Here is a 19,326-nt window from a genome sequence, read left to right on the forward strand (position 1 = left end):
GCAAATGAACTCTAGCAACATGTGCAACCTTGTGCATCTGGCTTATATGTATAGTTGGGAATTAAAACTGGGTCCTTAGGGTTCACAGGCAAGTGCCTTAATCATTAAGCAATCTATCCAGCCCAAAAGATATTTTTGATTGTTATGAATCATGAATGGGTATCAGAATGTTGCTACCAGTTTTTAGTGGGTAGTGGCAGATATCAGTCCTAAATATCCAACAATGCACAGAACAGCATCCCACAAGAGGTATCCAAGCCAAAGTTTCACTAGTGCAAAAGCCAAAAATCCCAATACACATCCATATCATGATCACTTTTGATACATTTTTTCCACCTTGGTTTCTAGGCAGGCTTTCAATTTACTCAAAATAACATAACACTGAAAGAGCTAAGTTTCTCACATTCTCACTATCCAGTTTTAGCAATCATTTTAAAATAATTTTCTATCTTTATAAGTAGAAATATTTCCATGCTATTTCAGTTTTATCTTTTCTCTTTTCATTTTAGTGTTTTTTTTTTCATTTATTTATTAACTATATTCTTCCCAATTTATTTTCTGCATTTTCTCCTGCATGCTTATATCTTTTGCTTCTTAATATATAAGAAATATGTAATATGCATTGTACATGTATATAATATTGTATGTGTGTCTTAGGTGTATGAAATATGCACTAGATAACCTACATCTATTTTTATGCACAAATGTTGTTTGAACAATGATATCTTAGACTCAGGGAGAGTGAAGATTGAGAAAGACAAAGTCACTATCATTCCAGTCCTGCTCATAGAAATTTGGACAGTTAGAAACTTCACAGTAACTTCTTTACATCAGAGGTTGTACAGGTAATATTTGTGCCAAGGTGGATCTTCTCTTTCAATTACATTGGAACTACTGAATTCCAAATTAAAAAAAAACAAACAACCTTATTTTCCATTTGAAAAGAAACAACTTTAAAATGTAAACAGAGACCCATTTCTCATCCCCTCCCACAGCCTGGGTCTGAGTTCCCTGCACAGTCAATGTGTGGGCAGGCACAGTGGTCAGGAGGGATTAGGTCAGACCCATTTCTGGTCCCCTCCCACAGCCCAGATCTGAGTTACCTGCAGTCAGTGTGTGGGCTCCTCCCACCTCCCCTATCTAGGTATCCCGCACTGGTCCATGTTCTGGAGAGTTCAGCATGATGTAGGCCAGATGCCTGTTCCCTTACTCCTCCTAGTTTCCTGGTCCTGGTAGGCCCCATTTTGCCTTGCTCAGGGAGGCCTGACCCTTGTAAGAGCTGTGGAATCAGGCCTTTTGCTCTGGCATCTTGACTGTACACTAAGTACCAACATCCCTGTTCACTGGAGTCAGAGAGCGAAAGGGCCAAAGGACACAAACTTGCTTTCTCCTCAATAAAATAAAGAGTCTTCCTAAAATGAGTGCACAACAATGCAAAAAGGCCAATGAAAGTCAGAAAACTGAGATACTTCCACTAAGGATGCCTAGGCCTACTACAGAAGCCTCCAAGGAAATCATAGAGAAACCAACATAAATTTATTCCCAAAATGAAAACACAACAACCAATGAGATTAAAAAAAAATTGTTGAACTTGAAGCAAACTATAACAGAACCAACAATCATATAAATGATATTGAACAGAATTGTCTCCTACAGCATTAAGTTTTTGACAGTAGACTTAACTTGATGGAAGAAAATGTTATAGCCCTCCAAAGAGATATGAATAAGTTGAAGGTAAGTCAAGGAATGGAAGTCCTCAACAACCAGTTGACTAAGCTTAATGAAAATGTGATAAAATGCAAGTTCACAATTCGAATTGAAATCATACCTCAAAAAACAGATGGACATTATACAAAACTACAACAGAAAATGAAAATTAAATAGAATTTATGAAAAACTCTCTAGAACCATTCACCAGCAGAGTTACTCATATTGAAGACAGAATCTCTGACCTAGAAGATGGGACAGAAGAAATTTATCAGGAGGCCAAAATCTTTGCTAAGTTCGAAAAATTCAAGTGAACAGAATACAAGGGAACTGTGGGACACTCTAAAATGACCAAACATCCAGATCATGGGCATACCAGAAGGAAAGGAAATCCAGATCAGAGGCATAGAAAACATACTCAACAGAATTATTGCAGAAAATTTTCCAAATTTTACAAAATAGAGGTCCATCCAGATACAAGAAGCCCACAGAACACCAAACAGGCACGAACAAAGAGGAAAGTCTCCAAAACACAACATAGTTAAAACCCTTAACAATAAAAACAAAAAGAGAGTGTTAAAAGCAGAAAGAGAGAAGCAATTCACAACATACAAAGGCAATCCCATTAGAATAACATCATATTTCTTAATGAAAACCCTGGAAACCAGAAGGGCCTGGAATGGAATGCTTCAAAGTCTGAAAAACTATGGTTTCCAAACCAAGCTACTTTACCCAGAAAAAATATCCCTCATAATATATGGTAAAAGAAAAACTTTCAATGAAAAAAACTCAACTCTATAATTACAAGAACACAAAGCTAAACCTACATAGAATACTCCACACAGAACTGTCAAACAACCAATCTCAGGAGCCAACGAGAAGAACATCACAATAACCAAAATAGACCAGGATAAAAGCAGTACATAACACAAGTAAGAACCCACCCATATAAAACACCTCATCATGGTAGGGATTAATTCAAACTTCAAAGTAATAACCTTAAGTAATAACAGTGTTAACTCCCCTGTTAAAAGATACAGGTTATCAGGATGGATCAAAAGTCTGGACCCTTCTATTTGCTCTCTTCAAGAAACCCACCTTATCACTAAAGATAGACACCTCCTCAGGGTGAAAGGTTGGAAAATATTACAAGCAAATGGAAATAAAAAACAAATGGGTGTTGCCATATTACTATCTGATAAGATAGACTTCAAAACTAATCAAAAAGGACAATGAAGGCCACTTTTACTCATCAAAGGGATGATCTAACATGACCACATCACAATCATAAATATATATGCACCAAACACAGGTGAACCACAGTTTATAAAACAAAATCTACTCAACAATGAAACAGAAATAAACACCAACTCCATAAAATTTGGAGACTTCAATACTACACTATAATCAATAGATATCCAAGCAGAAAATCAACAGGGAAATGATAGAGCTCAACAACATCATAGATCAACTAGACATAAAGGATATCTACAGAACTTTCCACCCCAACTATACAGAATGCACATTCTTTTCAGCAGTCCACAGAACCTTCTCCAAAATTGAACATATATTACACCATAAAACATTCCTTCATAAAGTCAGGAAAATGAAGTAAATTCCTGTACCATGTAAGATAACAATGCTAGAAATTAACAAGAGACACATCAAGAATGCCACCAACTCCTGGAGAATAAACAGCACACTTTTATACAATAAATAGATCATGGAAGAAATCAAAAAATAAATTGTAAAGTTCCTAGATTTGAATGATAATGAAAACACAACCTACCAAAACTTCTGGGACTCAATGAATGCAGTCATAAGGGGAAAATTCATAGTGCTAAATTCCTTCATTACAAAGGCAGAGAGATTACAAATCAATTAATCTGACTGTCCACCTAAAGGCACTGGAAAATCAAGAAGAAAACAACCCAACAAGCTCTAGATGGAAAGAAATAATCAAGATTAGAGCAGAAATTAATGAATTGGAAACTAGGAAAACAATCTTAAAAAATCAAAGAAACGAAGAGCGAGTTCTTCAAAAAAATAGACAAGATTGACAAATCCCTGGCCAAGATGATCAAGCACAAAAAAGAGATGTCTCAAATTAATGAAATCAGAATTGAAAAAAAACTGAGAGATCACTACAGACATCAATGAAATTTGAAGAATCATGAGGGCACACTTCCAAAATCTCTACTCCACAAAAATAGAAATAGATGAATTTCTAGACACATACCACCTACCCAAATTATACTCAGAACACATTAGCCCCTTAAACAAACCTATCACATCCATAGAGTTTGAAAAGGTAATCAAAAACCCCAAAAAGAAAAGTCCAGGACTGGATGGCTTCTCAGCTGAATTCTATCAAGCCTTCATAGAAGAACTGAAATTAATTTTTCTCAAACTATTCCACATAATTAGAGACCAGGGAATCCTCCTTGACTCCTTCTATGAACCTAGCATCACCCTAATACCAAAACCAGACACAGATGCAACAAGGAAAGAAAATTATAGGCTTACACCCCTAATGAACTTTGATGCAAAGATACTTAACAAAATCCTTGCAAACCAAATTTAACAACACATCAAAAGCATTATTCACCTTAGCCGGGCGTGGTGGCACATGCCTTTAATTCCAGCACTTGGGAGGCAGAGGTAGGTGGATCACCATGTGTTCGAGGCCACCCTGAGACTACATAGTGAGTTCCAGGTCATAGTGGACTAGAGTGAGACCCTACCTCAAAAAGCCAAAACAACAACAAAATAAAAGTATTATTCACCTTGATCAAGTAGGCTTCATCCCAGGGATGCAGAGATGGTTTAACATGCAGACATTGGTCAATATAATACACCCCATAAATAAACTGAACCACAAGAACCACATGATTATTTCAATTGATACAGAATAGGCATTTGACACAATATAACACTGCTTCATGATCAATACACTGGAAAGGATAAGCATGGAAGGTTTATATCTCAACACAATAAAGGCTATATGTAAAGCCCAAATTTTTATTTATTTATTTATTTTGGTTTTTCGAGGTAGGGTCTCACTCTGGCTCAGGTTGACCTGGAATTCACTATGGAGTCTCAGGGTGGCCTCAAACTCTTGGAAATCCTCCTACTTCTGCCTCCCAAGTGCTGGGATTAAAGGCGTGCGCCACCACACCTGGCCCCAAATATTTCTTAATGGGGAAAATCTCAAGGAGTTCTCACTGAGATCGGGAACAAGGCAGGGGAGCCCACTCTCACCACTGCTCTTCAACATAGTACTATAAGTACTAGCCCAAGCAATAAGACAAGAAAAAGAAAGAAAAGGGATTCAGAATGGAAAGGAAGAAGTTAAATTAGCCATATTTGCAGGTGACATGATCCTATATATAAGTGATCCAACAGTCTCCATCCCAAAGCTTCTAAAGGTGATAAATTCCTTCAGAAAAACAGTGTGATACAAAATCAATGCACAAAATCAATAGCTTTTCTATATTGAAAGGACAAATATACTGAGAAAGAAATTAGTGAGACTGTCCCATTTTCAATAACAAAAAGTTAAATGCCTTAGAATAACACTAACATATTGAAAACATAAAAACACTCAAGGAAGAAAAAGTAGGAATTAAGAAGACAGAAGGTGGCCCCTGATTCTGGATAGGTAGAATTAATAATGTGAAAATGGCAATTCAATCAAAAGCAATATACAAATTTAATGCAAAACCAATAAAAATACTAGCATCATTCTTCACTGAGACTGAAAAAAGGATTTTAAAATTCATATGGAATGGCAGAAGGCCTCAGATATCCAAACATCCTCAACAAAAAAAAAAATATTTCTGGTGGTATCACCATACCTGATCTAAAGCTATATTACAAAGCCATGGTGACAAAAACAGCATGGTACTGGAATAAAAATAGAAAGACTAATGGAACAGAATTGAAGACCCAGATTTAGGGCAAGCAACTACAGCTGTTTGATCTTTGGCAAAGGTGCCAATAATGTGGACGGGAGGAAAGACAGCATCTTCAACAAATGGTGTTGGACTAATTGGATAACCATATGTAGAAAAATGAAATTAGACCCATACACAAAACCAAGTACAAATGGATTAAAGACCTCGATATAAGACTTGAAACACATGGCATGCACTTACAACGAGAAATAGGGCAGTAATCCCAAGGAATGAGAGGATTCCCTGTATAGCACCAAGGTCCATGGGCATCATCATCAGGATTCCGACAGTAATTCTTGTTCAGCTTGCTAGAATCTGGCTCCCAGAAGATGTGGCTGAAAAAAAAAGCTGAGCATCAGAAGGTGCTGCTCCTATCCAAAGAAACAGAATGTTACAGGAAGATATTATCTTATCTCATGTCTTTCATGGTACACTCAACCCAAGTAGAAGCTTTGTTGCTCATCTTGGAAATATACACTCAATTTAAAACTTTGGAGGATATATAAGGGTCGATAATGAGCATACATGAAATGAAGAGGTTTTTTTTTTTTTTTTACTTTAATTCTATCTAATATTTATAGTGGCAAGAGCACATATTTCTGTATAAAGACAGAGGACATTATAAAGCAAAATCGACTGTAGAAAATGCAAGCTACTCTAAGATGTGTTTTCATCTTTTGAATTCATAACAATAACCACTAACAGCATAATAGTCACTAAGAACAAGAAAATTATATAAATTTCCAAATATAAAATTTAATTCTAAAATTGTATTGGTCAAAGAGTGACAGATGGGATTGTTATACAGATAAGTGAATAGCCCTTGAACTTTTCTAGTTTATGCATAAAAGTTTATTTTACAAGAAAATAAATATTTCTGTATGTTGTTTCATAAGACTATAACCATTTATGTCACGTCAACATTTACATTTACATTAGGAATATTAATGAAGTCAAATTCCATATATTTATTTCTGGATCAACTCATAAAAATTATAACTGAATAAGTTTCATGTTGATTACTACCCTTTTTGAACATAATTAACATAGGATTTAAAATGCAACATGGACTTATCATGTTTGTATTATCTAATAACTCTCTTTAGGTATGTTTCCTGACCAGGTAAGGCAGTCTTTGCATTCCCATAGAATAGATTGTGTGCCCTTTCATGGTTTATATTATGTGGTGTTAACATTTTCTATTTGTCTACATTATCTACAAGTGGATACTGTCCTTATGGGAAAATACTGCTGATCTTTGAAGTCCTAGACCCACTAGGCATGTGAGGCCACTGAGAAATTAGAAGTGTGGCTGGTCCAGATAAACAGGTTGTAGGAGGATAAAGACATCTCATATCAAATGTGTATCATCAGAAAAAAATTAAAATGTCAGTAATTTTTATGCACAATACATATTGAAAGGAAAAATATTTAGATATTTTGGATTAAGTACAATCTATTAAAATTAATTTTTGCCTACTTAGTTTCATTCATTTAAAAGTGGTTACTAGTGAGGCTGAAAAGACTTCTCAGCTGTTAGGGCTGTTGCTTGGAAAGCATGATGATCTGGATTTGGTTCCTCACTATATATGTAAAGCCAGATGCACAAAGTAGTGCATGTGTCTAGTTTGTTTCCAGTGGCTATAGGCCCTGGTGTGCCCATTATTTCTTTCTGTCTCTCTCCCTCTTTCATCTCTCATCTCTGTATCTCTCTCTTCTTGCAGATAGATAAATAAAAGTGGCTACTAGGAAATATAAAGGTACATACATGGTCTACATTTGTGATTATATTTACATTAGAGAGCACCACTTCAGAAGTACAGGTTTATTTAATCCCAGCACTCAGGAGGCTGAGAAAGGATGTTATGAGTTTGAGGCCTGTCAGGACTACAGAGTGAGTTCAAGGTCAGCCTGAACTACAGTGAAATTCTCCCTTGAAACAAACAAAAATTAAAAAGGTGTCATCCAATATTGAGTACAGTTTAGAAAAGAATAAGATCTTTGAAATCTACTGAGGAGCATTCTCAATAGAATGGGGACAAGGATGAGGGAAAAATGGTACCAAAACATGATGTACCATACAAAACATGTTGTTAATAATGATGATGATAGGCTGGAGAGATAGTTTAGTGGTTAAGCGCTTGCCTGTGAAGCCTAAGGACCCCAGTTCAAGGCTGCATTCCCCAGGACCCACGTTAGCCAGATGCACAAGGGGGCACACGTGTCTGTAGTTCGTTTGCAGTGGCTGGAGGTCCTGGTGCACCCATTCTCTCTCTCTCTATCTGCCTTTCTCTTTCTGCTTGTTGCTCTCAAATAAATAAATAAAAATGAACAAAAAAATTTTTAAAAAATGATAAACCTAAAAAATCAAACTTAAATAAGTTGACTCAACTTCCCAGAGCCCTTAATTTCTTATTCACATGTTGAAATAGATGAAATGACAAAAAAACAAAAAAGAAAACTGACAAAAAGAAATTGTGAAGCAGGCACTTAATGAAATGCCTATAGCTTATTTTTCTTGTCTTCTAGAGTATCTGTGGTTCATATGTTCTGCAATGCATACTGGATATCTGTATTAAGTCTCGGGCACATGTCATGCTTCTTTCTTAATTCTATAAGCACTAGCACTTTTCTCATGCCAGGTAGAAAATAACTATGTGAATATGGGCAACATAAATATGTGTGAATCTCATAAATATAAAGATTTTATTTATTGTTTTATTTTGTGTGTGATGCCCACGCACATGTGGATGTTCATGTGAGACTGTGTGCATGCACATGTGTGTCTGCATGTGAAGTCCACAAGACAATCCTGGGTTTCATTTCTTAAATGCTTTCTTTTTGAGACAAGTTCTCTTATTGGCCTGGAAGTTGCTTAATTAGTCCAGAATGACTGGAGAGTGAACGCTAGGGATCAACCTATTTCCCTGCTTCATCTCTGCGATTAGAAGCATGACCCATCATACATGGCTTCTTTTATTTTAAGTGTATTCTGAGGATAGTTAATACGTCCTCATGCTTGCAAGGTAAGCATTTTTTAGACTGAGCTACCTCCTTATACCTAAAGATTTTCTTACACATAACTTTCTTTGCTGATCTCAAATTTTTATGTATTAACCCATCAAAGAAACTTTGTTCCTACATATTTTAATAGATAAGTGGATTTTTTAAAGAATATTTTAGTTTACCTATTTTCTTGTAAGCAGAGAGAGATAGAGAGAAGACAAACAGGCATGACAGTGACTCCAGCACTGAAAACAAACCCCAGGTGCATGAGCCACTTTGCTCATCTGGCTTTATGTATTGAGCAACTCGGGTTGTTAGGTTTTGCAGGGAAGGACCCTGACTGCTAAGCCATTTCTCCAGATTAGTTAAGTGGCTATTTAAGGTAAGAATATATTTACAAGAAAGGGATCAGAAGATGGCGGCGTAGGTACCACATCAAAGCAGCGTAGGGAGGAAAAGCCAAAAAAAAAAAACCAGCAAAACACACTTTTTACAAAAAGTGAGGTGTATAGGAAATTGAAACAGCAGCAGAGAAGTAGGAGAGATCCAGAGCCCACACCGGCCAGCAGAAGCTGCTCCAGCAGGGCGGAACCTCGCGCCAGACTACAGGAGTGGCACTCAGCTTGAGCCGCAGGAAAAGCCAGGCGAGGGGACTTTTTGCTCACACCAGAACTCTCCGCAAACTCAAGATAAGAGAAGGGAGAATGGCAGTGAACAACAGATCACAAGGTAGAAGAACAAATGGGCAAACTGAGCAGCATCGGCTCCCTCCCCTTCCCCACCACCAGTGCTCAGCCCTCAGGAAAAGAGCTGCAGTCCAGGGACATGGCCACGCCTACTTGAACTGTCAGAACACCAAACAGGGACCCAATCAAGAGCACAGCTGAGACAAAAATCATCCCAAAAGGTAACTGGGATTACACCAGATCAGTACCCACCTAATAAACCTGGTATATGTGCCTGAACCAGAAGTGCCAATTACACCTTCCATATCAGGATAAATTATATGTTAAATCAGATGGATGGTCAAATTTTTCATTCTTTTTTGTTTGTTTGTTTGTTTTTGTTTTTAGAGGTAGGGTCTCACTCTGGTCCAGGCTGACCTGGAATAAACTCTGTAGTCTCAGGGTGGCCTTGAACTCATGGCAATCCTCCTGCCTCTGCATCCCAAGTGCTGGTATTAAAGGCATGCGCCACCATGCCTGGAAGATTTGCCATTCTTAAATAAACTGGATTTGGGGCTTGCTATTTGTTGCTTCTTGAATTATAGTGACTTTGTTTACTCTTCTGTTATACATTAGGGAAGGGTCTCACCTGGTCACAAGCTGGCTTGGAACCCTCTACAGACCAGAATTCTTAACCACCTTGTTGTCAGGATTAAGGGAGTGGGTGAGTCACCACACAGCCTAAGGGTCAGACAGAGGATCTGGTTGTCATAATACCTACTCTTGGATAAATACTCTGTGCTATCTTTCCTTGACAGTATACATTGTTTAGGTAAATTTTAGAATCTGTCTGTATTTTGTTCCTCTTAGCCTACTTGAATCCTCTCATAGAAGGCACACCAAACACCTATAGTCACTTTTGTACATACTCTGAGAGTCTTCAGAGCCACACATAGGGCCTTAAGCTCCTACCATGAAGATACATAACAACAGATTGATTGATACATCTCATAGTACCCAGCTAACTGGAAAATCCAATCATTAAATAATCCAAGATGCAAAAATACATACATTATAACACAAGAAACACCAAAAATCAAGACAATATAAATCCACCAAAAATTATTAATGCAACAGAAATGACCTCTAGTGAAAATGAGTTAGAGGAAATGCCTGAGAAAGATTTTAAAAGAATGATTATAAATATGCTCAAAGAACTCAAAGAGGAAATCAAAGGAAGCAAAGAAGACACAGGATGCCAATTTAATGAAATAAAGAGGTCAATACTAGACATAAATAAGGAAATAGAAATAACAAAGAAAAACTAGTTAGAAATACTAGCAATAAAGAACACAGTTAATGAAATAAAGAAAATCTCACCAGTAGGATGGATGCAGGTGAGGACAGAATATCTAAGCTAGAAGACCAGGTGGCAGATCTAATACAGTCCAACAAAGAGAAAGACAAACTTATAGAAAAGTATGAGTGGGAATTTCAAGATATTTGGGACACTACGAAAGGATCAAACATAAGAATTCAGGGCATAGTAGAAGGAAAAGAATTTCACTCCAAAGGCATAGTGGGTGTCTTCAACAAAATCACAGAAGAAAATTTCCCCCAAATTGGGAAAGAGGTGCCAATACAGATACAGGAAGTCTTTAGAACACCAGCCAGACAAAACATGGAAAGAAACTCTCCTCACCATATTATAATCAAACTAAGAAGCATACAAACCAAAGAAAAAATATTGAAAGCAGTCAGAGAGAAAAATCAATTTACCTACAAAGTCAAGCCTATCAGGATTATAGTACATTACTCAACACAAACTTTAAAAGCCAGAAGGGGGTGGAGTGATGTATTCAAAGTGATAAAAGATAATAACTGTCAACCAAGATTAGGTTATCCTGTAAAGCTATCCATTCAAATAGATGGAGAAATAAGGACATTCCATGACAAAAGCAGGCTAAGGGACTATTTGAAAACAAAACCAGCTCTACAGAAAATACTTGAAAGAATCCTCCATGCTGAAGAAAAATAAAAGCACACATATAAGGAGCCAGGAAAAACAAACAAACAATACTCAAATACTAGTTAACACAAGAGAGCACAGGTAAAACTGGAAGAACTACAAAAAAATGGCAAAAATGAATACACACCTTTCAATAATATCTCTTAATATGAGTGGCTTCAATGCCGCATCCAAATTATATAGGTTTGCAGACTGGGTTACAAAGAATGATCCTTCAATTTGTTGCCTCCAAGAAACCCACCTTTCTACAGATGCACACTATCTTAGGGTAAAAGTTTGGAAAATGATATTCCAAGAAAATGGACCTAGAATACAAGCAGGGGTTGCTATCCTAATATCTGACAAGGTAGACTTCAGTCCAACATTAGTTAAGAAAGATAAGGAAGGCCACTTTATATTGATTAAAGGCATGCTCCAACAGGAGGACATTACAATCCTAAACATATATGCACCTAACATCAGGGCCCCCAGATTCATCAAACAAATGCTATTAGAACTAAGGTCCCAGATAACACCAAAGACAGTGGTAGTGGGTAACTTTAACACCCCAGTCTCATCAACTGACAGGTCATCCCAGGGGGAAAAAAAAACAAACAAACAGAGGCATCTGGACTAAATGAGGTCATAGAAGGAATGGACCTAATAGATGTACACAGGACATTTCATCCAAATGATGCAGAATACACATTCTTTTCAGCAGCATATGGAACATTCTCTAAAATAGACCATATATTAGGACACAAAGCAAATCTTAACAAATTCAGGAAAATTGACATAATTCCTTGCATTCTATCTGACCACAATGGAATCAAAGCAAGAAAGGCCATAGAGCATACACAAAATCATGGAAATTAAACAACACATTACTAAATGATGAATGGGCCAATGAAGAAATCAAGAGGGAAATCCAAAAATTTATAGAGTCATATGATAATGAGAACACAACATACCAAAATCTCTGGGACACAATGAAGGAATCTTAAGGGTTAACTTATAGCATTAAGAATCTATATTAAGAAATTAGAAAGGTCACAAGTAAATGGCCTAATGCTTCACCTTAAAGCCTTGGATAAAGAAGAACAAGGCAAATCCAAAATCAGCAGATAGGAAGAAATAATAAAGATTAGGGCAGAAATTATTGAAATAGAAACCAAAAAACAATCCAAAGAATCAATGAAACAAAGAGTTGGTTCTTTGAAAAGATGAACAAGATTGATAAACCTTGGGCTGGAGAGATAGCTTAGCGGTTAAGCGCTTGCCTGTGAAGCCTAAGGACCCCGGTTCGAGGCTCGGTTCTCCAGGTCCCACGTTAGCCAGATGCACAAGGGGGCGCACGCATCTGGAGTTCGTTTGCAGAGGCTTGAAAGCCCTGGCGCGCCCATTCTGTCTCTCTCCCGCTATCTGTCTTTCTCTCTGTGTCCATTGCTCTCAAATAAATAAATAAAAAATTTTAAAAATAAAAAAAAATTAAAAATATAAAAAAAAGATTGATAAACCCTTAGCAAATCTGACCAAAAGAAAGAGAAAAGAGATAGAAATTAAGAAAATTGGAGATGAAAACTAAGAAAATTAGAGATGAAAAAGGTAGCATCACAACAGATGCCAGAGAAATTTAAAAAAAATCATAGGGACATATTATAAAAGCATATACTCCACAAAGTATGATAATCTGAAAGAAATGGATGATTTCCTTGATCTATATGACCTACCTAAATTAAATCAAGATGAGATTAATCACTTAAATAGACCTATAACAAACATGGAGATCTGAACAGTTATCAAAAACCTCCCAACTAAAAAAGCCCAGGTCCAGATGGATTCACTGCTGAATTTTATCAGACCTTCAAAGAAGAGCTAACAACATTGCTTCTTAAACTTTTCCATAAAATAGAAAAAGAAGGTAATCCTATCAAAATCCTTCCATGAAGCCAGCATCACCCTGATACCAAAACCAGGCAAAGATAGAGCAAAAAAAGAAAATTACAGACCAATCTCCCTCATGAACATGGATGCAAAAATTCTCAACAAAATGTTGGCAAACAGAATACAAGAATATATTAGAAAGTTCATTCACACTGCCCAAGTAGGCTTGTTCCCAGATCATCTCATTAGATGCAGAGAGAGCATTTGACAAAATCCAACATCCCTTCATGATAAAAGTTCTACAGAGACTGAAAATAGGGGAAACATATCTCAATGTAACAAAGGCTATTTATGACAAGCCTACACCCAACATATTACTAAATGGGGAAAAACTGGAAGCTTTTCCACTAAAATCAGGAACAAGACAAGGGTGTCCACTGTCCCTACTTTTATTTAACATAGTATTGGAAGTCTTAGCCATAGCAATAAGGCAAGAGAAATACATAAAAGGGATACAAACTGGCAAAGAAGAAATCAAGTTATTATTATTTGCAGATGACATGATTCTATATATAAAGGACCCTAAATACTCTACTAGCAAACTGTTAGAGCTTCTAAAACACTACAGCCATGTAGGAGGATACAAAATAAACACACAGAAATCAGTAGCCTTCATATATGCTAACAACAAACACACAGAAGATGAAATCAGAAAGTCACTCTCATTCACAATTGCATCAAAGAAAATAAACTTCCTTGGAATTAACCTAACTAAGGAAGTAAAGTGTCTCTATACTGAAAACTTTAAAACACTCACGTGAGAAATTTCAGAAGACACTAGAAAGTGGAGAAACATCCCTTGTTCCTGGACTGGAAGAATCAATATTGTGAAAATGTCAATCTTACCAAAATCAATCTGCACCTCTAATGCAATCCCCATCAAAATTACAAAGGCATTCTTAATGGAAATAGAAAAAAGAATCCAAAACTTCATTTGGAATCACAAAAAAGCTCAAATATCTAAAATAATACTGAGCAACAAAAATAAGGCTGATTTTATACCTGAGTTTAACCGATACTACAGAGCCATAGTAACAAAAGCAGCATGGTACTGGCACAAAAGCAGACATGTAGATCAATGGAACAGAATAGAGGACCCAGATGTAAGTCCAGGTAGCTATAGCCACCTCATATTCAATAAAAGTGCCAAAAATACTCATTGGAGAAAAGACAGCCTCTTCAGCAAATGGTGTTGGGAAAACTGGATATGTATCTGGGGAAGGATGAAAATAGATCCTTCTATCTCTCCGTGCACAAGAATTAAGTACAAATGGATTAAAGACCTTAACATCAGACTTGAAACTCTGAAACTGCTAGAGGATAAAATAGGGGAAACCCTTCAACATATTGATCTTGACAAAGACTTTCTTAATACAACCCTAATTGCTCAGGCAATAAAATCACAGATTAACCATTGGGACCTCATGAAATTACAAAGATTTTGTACTGCAAAGGACACTGTGAATAAAGCAAATAGGCAACCTACAGAATGGATAAAAATCTTCACCAGCTATATATCTGAGAGATGATTAATAATTGGGATATACAAAGAACTCAAAAAGTTAAATAATAAGAAATCAAACAAGCCAATTAAAAATGGGCTATGGAGCTAAATGGAGAGTTCTCAAAAGAAGAAATATGGATGGTATATAAGCATCTAAAAAAATGTTCTACATCACTAGTCATCAGGGAAAAGCATATTAAAACTATATTGAAGCTAGGCATGGTGGCACATGCCTTTCATCCCAGCACTCAGGAGGCAGAGGTAGGAGGATTGCCATGAGTTCAAGGCCACCCTGAGTTGACAGAGTTAATTCCAGGTCAGCCTGGACCAGAGTGAGACCCTACCTCGAGAAACCACAAAAAACAAAACAACAAAAAAAAAAAACCTATATTGAGATTCCATTTCATTCCTGTCAGATTGGCTGTCATCATGAAAACAAATAATCATAAATGCTGGTGAGAATGTGGAAAAAGAAGAACACTTCTACACTGTTGGTGGGAATGCAACCTGGTTCAGTCATTGTGGAAATCAGTGTGGAGGTTCCTAAAACAGCTAAAGATTGATCTACAATATGACCCAGCTATAGCACTCCTAGGCATATAACCTAAGGACTCATCTCATTTCCTTAGAAGTATGTGCTCAACCATGTTTATTGCTGGCCAATTTATAATAGCCGGGAAATGGAACCAGCCTAGATGACCCTCAACTGATGAGTGGACAATGAAGATGTGACACATTTATACAATGGAGTTCTACTCTGTGGTAAAGAAAAATGAAGTTATGAAATTTGCAGAAAAATGGATGGACCTGGAAAGAATTATACTAAGTGAGGTAACTCAGACCCAGAAAGCCAAGTGTTGCATGTTCTCTCTCATATGTGGATCCTAGCTACATATGATTGGGCTTCTGTGTGAGAAGGAAAAAACTCAGTAGCAGAGGCCAGTAAGCTAAAAAGGAGATACAAAGGGAAGATAAGGGAAGGGAGGAGGTACTTAATAGGTTGGTATTGTATATATGTAAGTAGAAGAATAGATTAACGGGAGTGAAAAGGCCTAAAGTGAGGTCAGGGGAGGAGATTGAGTAAAGGAAAGCTGGAGGGAGGGCTAATCAAAATCTGAGAGGATATAAATAAATCAAATGGAATCCTTTAGTTTTGGACAATGGAACACTCAGGAGCCATAGATTGTTGCTAGAAAATTTTAAGTGCCAGGAATAGAATACCTTCCAGTGACTTGTTGGCCAGGGAGGTCCCTGATGCCCCCAAAACATTATAGGCCATTGCCAAGGCCCTTGGTTTCCCACCAGGAATCAATGGTAAGACACTATTGCTGAAAACTCCACATAGTTGGACTGCAAGGCCACTGAGGAATCCTGCTGGAACTGAGCTGATAACCTCCTCCATGTAGACCAGCTGACAGAAAGCTAGAAGAAGCCATTTTACATGCAGTTCAATGGGAGAAAGATACACCACCAGTGATGATACTCAACAGTGGACACTGCAAGCCTTATAATTGGCCAGCCAGCCCAAATGAGCTAATGGGTGCAATAGTGGCACATCTGTCTGGTGGAAACCAACTGCCCTCCAATTGGACTGGAGGCACATTTCTAGGGAGGGAATACATCCCTGATATTGAAAACTTAAAACAGGGGCAGTCATGAGCCTTGGGGTGTAACTTTTGCTGATGTCTGGATAAGTGTATATACTATTCTTATCAAACTTCCCAGTAAGCACTTCTCTTAATATCCATACCCTTATGTTAATGCTACTCTCACTTTGGGTAGAGAACCTTCTCCTTTCAGATGTCAGTGACCTTGGGACGATTCAGACGGTATCATAGTGCTGGAAAGAAGTGACTAGTGTACCGAGTAACATCTTGATCACACCTTATAGGGCTCAGGGTTTAATGTGGAGAAGGTGGCGGAAAGAATTTAAAAGCCAAAGGAAGGGTAGGACTCCTGGCAACGTGCTCCCTCCAGACAACAAATGGTCTCGATATCCATGACCTCATAGTTCCTGACACTACCTACACAAGACCATTATAAGAGGATGGAAGGATCATGGCATTGGAATAAAGGACAGACTTACTGAGACTAGGAGGGGATGTGATGGAGAATGGAATTTCAAAGGGGAAAGTGGGGGGAGCGAGGGTATTACCATGGGATATTTTTTATAATCATGGAAACCTGAAACTCTGAAACTGCTAGAGGAAAAAGTAGGGGAAACCCTTCAACATATTGGTCTTGGCAAAGACTTTCTAAATACAACCCCAATTGCTCAGGCAATAAAACCACAGATTAATCACTGGGACCCCATGGAATTACAAAGATTTTGCACTGCAAAGGACACAGTGAAAAAAGCAAAGGGCAACCTACAGAATGGGAAAAATTCTTCGCCAGCTATATATCTGATAGAGGATTAATATCTAGGATATACAAAGAACTCAAAAAGTTAAATAATAAGGAATCAAACAAGCCAATCATAAAATAGGCTATGGAGCTAAATTGAGAGTTCTCAAAGGAAGAAATACGCATGGCATATAAGCATCTAAAAAAATGTTCTACGTCACTAGTCATCAGGGAAATGCAGATTAAAGCTACATTGAGATTCCATCTCACTCCTGTCAGATTGGCCACCATCATGAAAACAAATGATCATAAATATTGGTGGGGATGTGGAAAAAAAGGAACCCTTCTACACTGCTGGTGGGAATGCAATCTGGTCCAGCCATTGTGGAAAACAGTGTGGAGGTTCCTAAAACAGCTAAATATTGATCTAGCATATGACTCAGCTATAGCACTCCTAGGCATATATCCAAAGGACTCATCTCATTTCCTTAGGAATACATGCTCAACCATGTTTATTGCTGCTCAATTTATAATAGCCGGGAAATGGAACCAGCCTAGATGTCCCTCAACAGATGAGTGGATAATGAAGATATGGCACATTTATACAATGGAGTTCTACACAGCGGTAAAGAAAAATGAAGTTATGAAATTTGCAGAAAAATTGATGGACCTGGAATGCATTATACTGAAGTAACCCAGGCCCAGAAAGCCAAGCGTCACATGTTCTCCCTCATATGTGGATCCTAGCTACAGATGATTGGGCTTCTGTGTGAGAATGAAAATACTTAGTAGCAGAGTCCAGTAAGTTGAAAAGGAGACATAAAGGGAAGAGAAAGGAAGGGAGGAGGATACTTAATAGTTTGATATTGTATATATGTAATTACAATGATTGTAATGGGGAGGTAATATGATGGAGAATGGAATTTCAAATGAGAAAGTGTGGGGGTGGGGAGGGAGGGAATTACCATGGGATATATTTTGTAATCATGAAAATGTTAATAAAAATTTAAAAAAAATGAGAAAATATAAAATTAAATTAAATTAAAAAAATTTAAAAAAGAAAGGGATCATTTTAGATTTTCACAAGTTGATACTAATACTTTTAATATTCATTTATATATTTGTACTTCTCTCTGTGTCTGTGTGTGTGAATGAGTCCACAAGAGTCTGTTAATTACAAAGCCAGACGATTTTGCCCCTTTTTGCATCTGGCTTTAAAGTTAGTGCTAGGGAATCAAACCTGGGCTAGCAGCTTAGCAAACAAGCACCTTTACCTGCTAATCCATCTCCCCAACCCCTTAATATTAATTCTAATAACATAGTAATCTTTGACATGAACTACTTGAAGCACCATATATGACAATTATATGCCCAATGGGTTATGAAATCTTTGCATGAATGTGATTATAGTTCTAACATTTAGGACCACAGTATGTGCCTACTTTTTGGGGATGATACCCATGGTACCAACTGTAGGTCAGAGGTCATATTTTATACTAATTGCTCAACAAATATGCGTTGGGTAATTTCATATTTACAACTTTGCCATAGGCAGAGAACATGTTATGAATTACTAGGGAAAATCAATCTAATTATATCGGCTAGCTTCCTATTATAAATGAATAGAAGGAAATAACAATACATTTGTGTGTGTGTGTATATTGGGGCTATTGATCTCATGTTCTATGTAGAAAGAAATGTACATACCGGTGTAAGTCTTCCATATTCTTGTCCCACATTGAACATGTTAGTCCAGATCTTGTTTTAGATAAATTGCCCATATAATTTTTCCCATTTCCGCGATAACAATCTAGACATAAAATATACAAAAGAAGACTAATGAATGTTGTGGAGGACAAACAAAAGCATTTTGTGAGCATATGCAATAATCAAAATCAACATGCTAAGCAGACAGAAATCTGTGCAGATCAAATCTGTGCAGATTAAAGACAATTATATCAGGTTAACATATCTCTAAGATATTTTTCAGCTGGATTTTGGCTTCACTAGAATGAATCCTTATGGTAAGTTGAACATGACTAATAATAATAACTTCCCATAGAGCTCTTCCTTTCTTTTCATTTTCTTTTGGCATCTACTTTCTCCTCTAGTAGGAACCCTTATTCCAGGTAACAACCATGTCTACTTATTTTCTGAATTCTGTAATGTAAAAACTAATTTCTAAGCTCC

The 19,326-nt window shown here is 37.1% G+C and overlaps 1 protein-coding gene across 2 annotated transcripts in view; it reads right to left on the reverse strand.

Moving 5' to 3' along the window:
* Positions 1-19,326, reverse strand: part of Hgf (hepatocyte growth factor) — a 109,603-nt gene that overhangs the window by 15,188 nt on the left and 75,089 nt on the right. For both annotated transcript variants that reach the window (XM_045161053.1, XM_045161054.1), the window contains 2 exons: positions 18,844-18,946; positions 5,865-5,998 (listed from right to left, as the gene is read on the reverse strand). In XM_045161053.1, the coding sequence (XP_045016988.1) occupies positions 5,865-5,998; positions 18,844-18,946 (237 nt within the window). The remainder of the gene's footprint in view (positions 1-5,864; positions 5,999-18,843; positions 18,947-19,326) is intronic.

This window comes from Jaculus jaculus, chromosome 10, assembly GCF_020740685.1.
Source record: "Jaculus jaculus isolate mJacJac1 chromosome 10, mJacJac1.mat.Y.cur, whole genome shotgun sequence".
Classification (NCBI taxonomy): Eukaryota; Metazoa; Chordata; class Mammalia; order Rodentia; family Dipodidae; genus Jaculus; species Jaculus jaculus.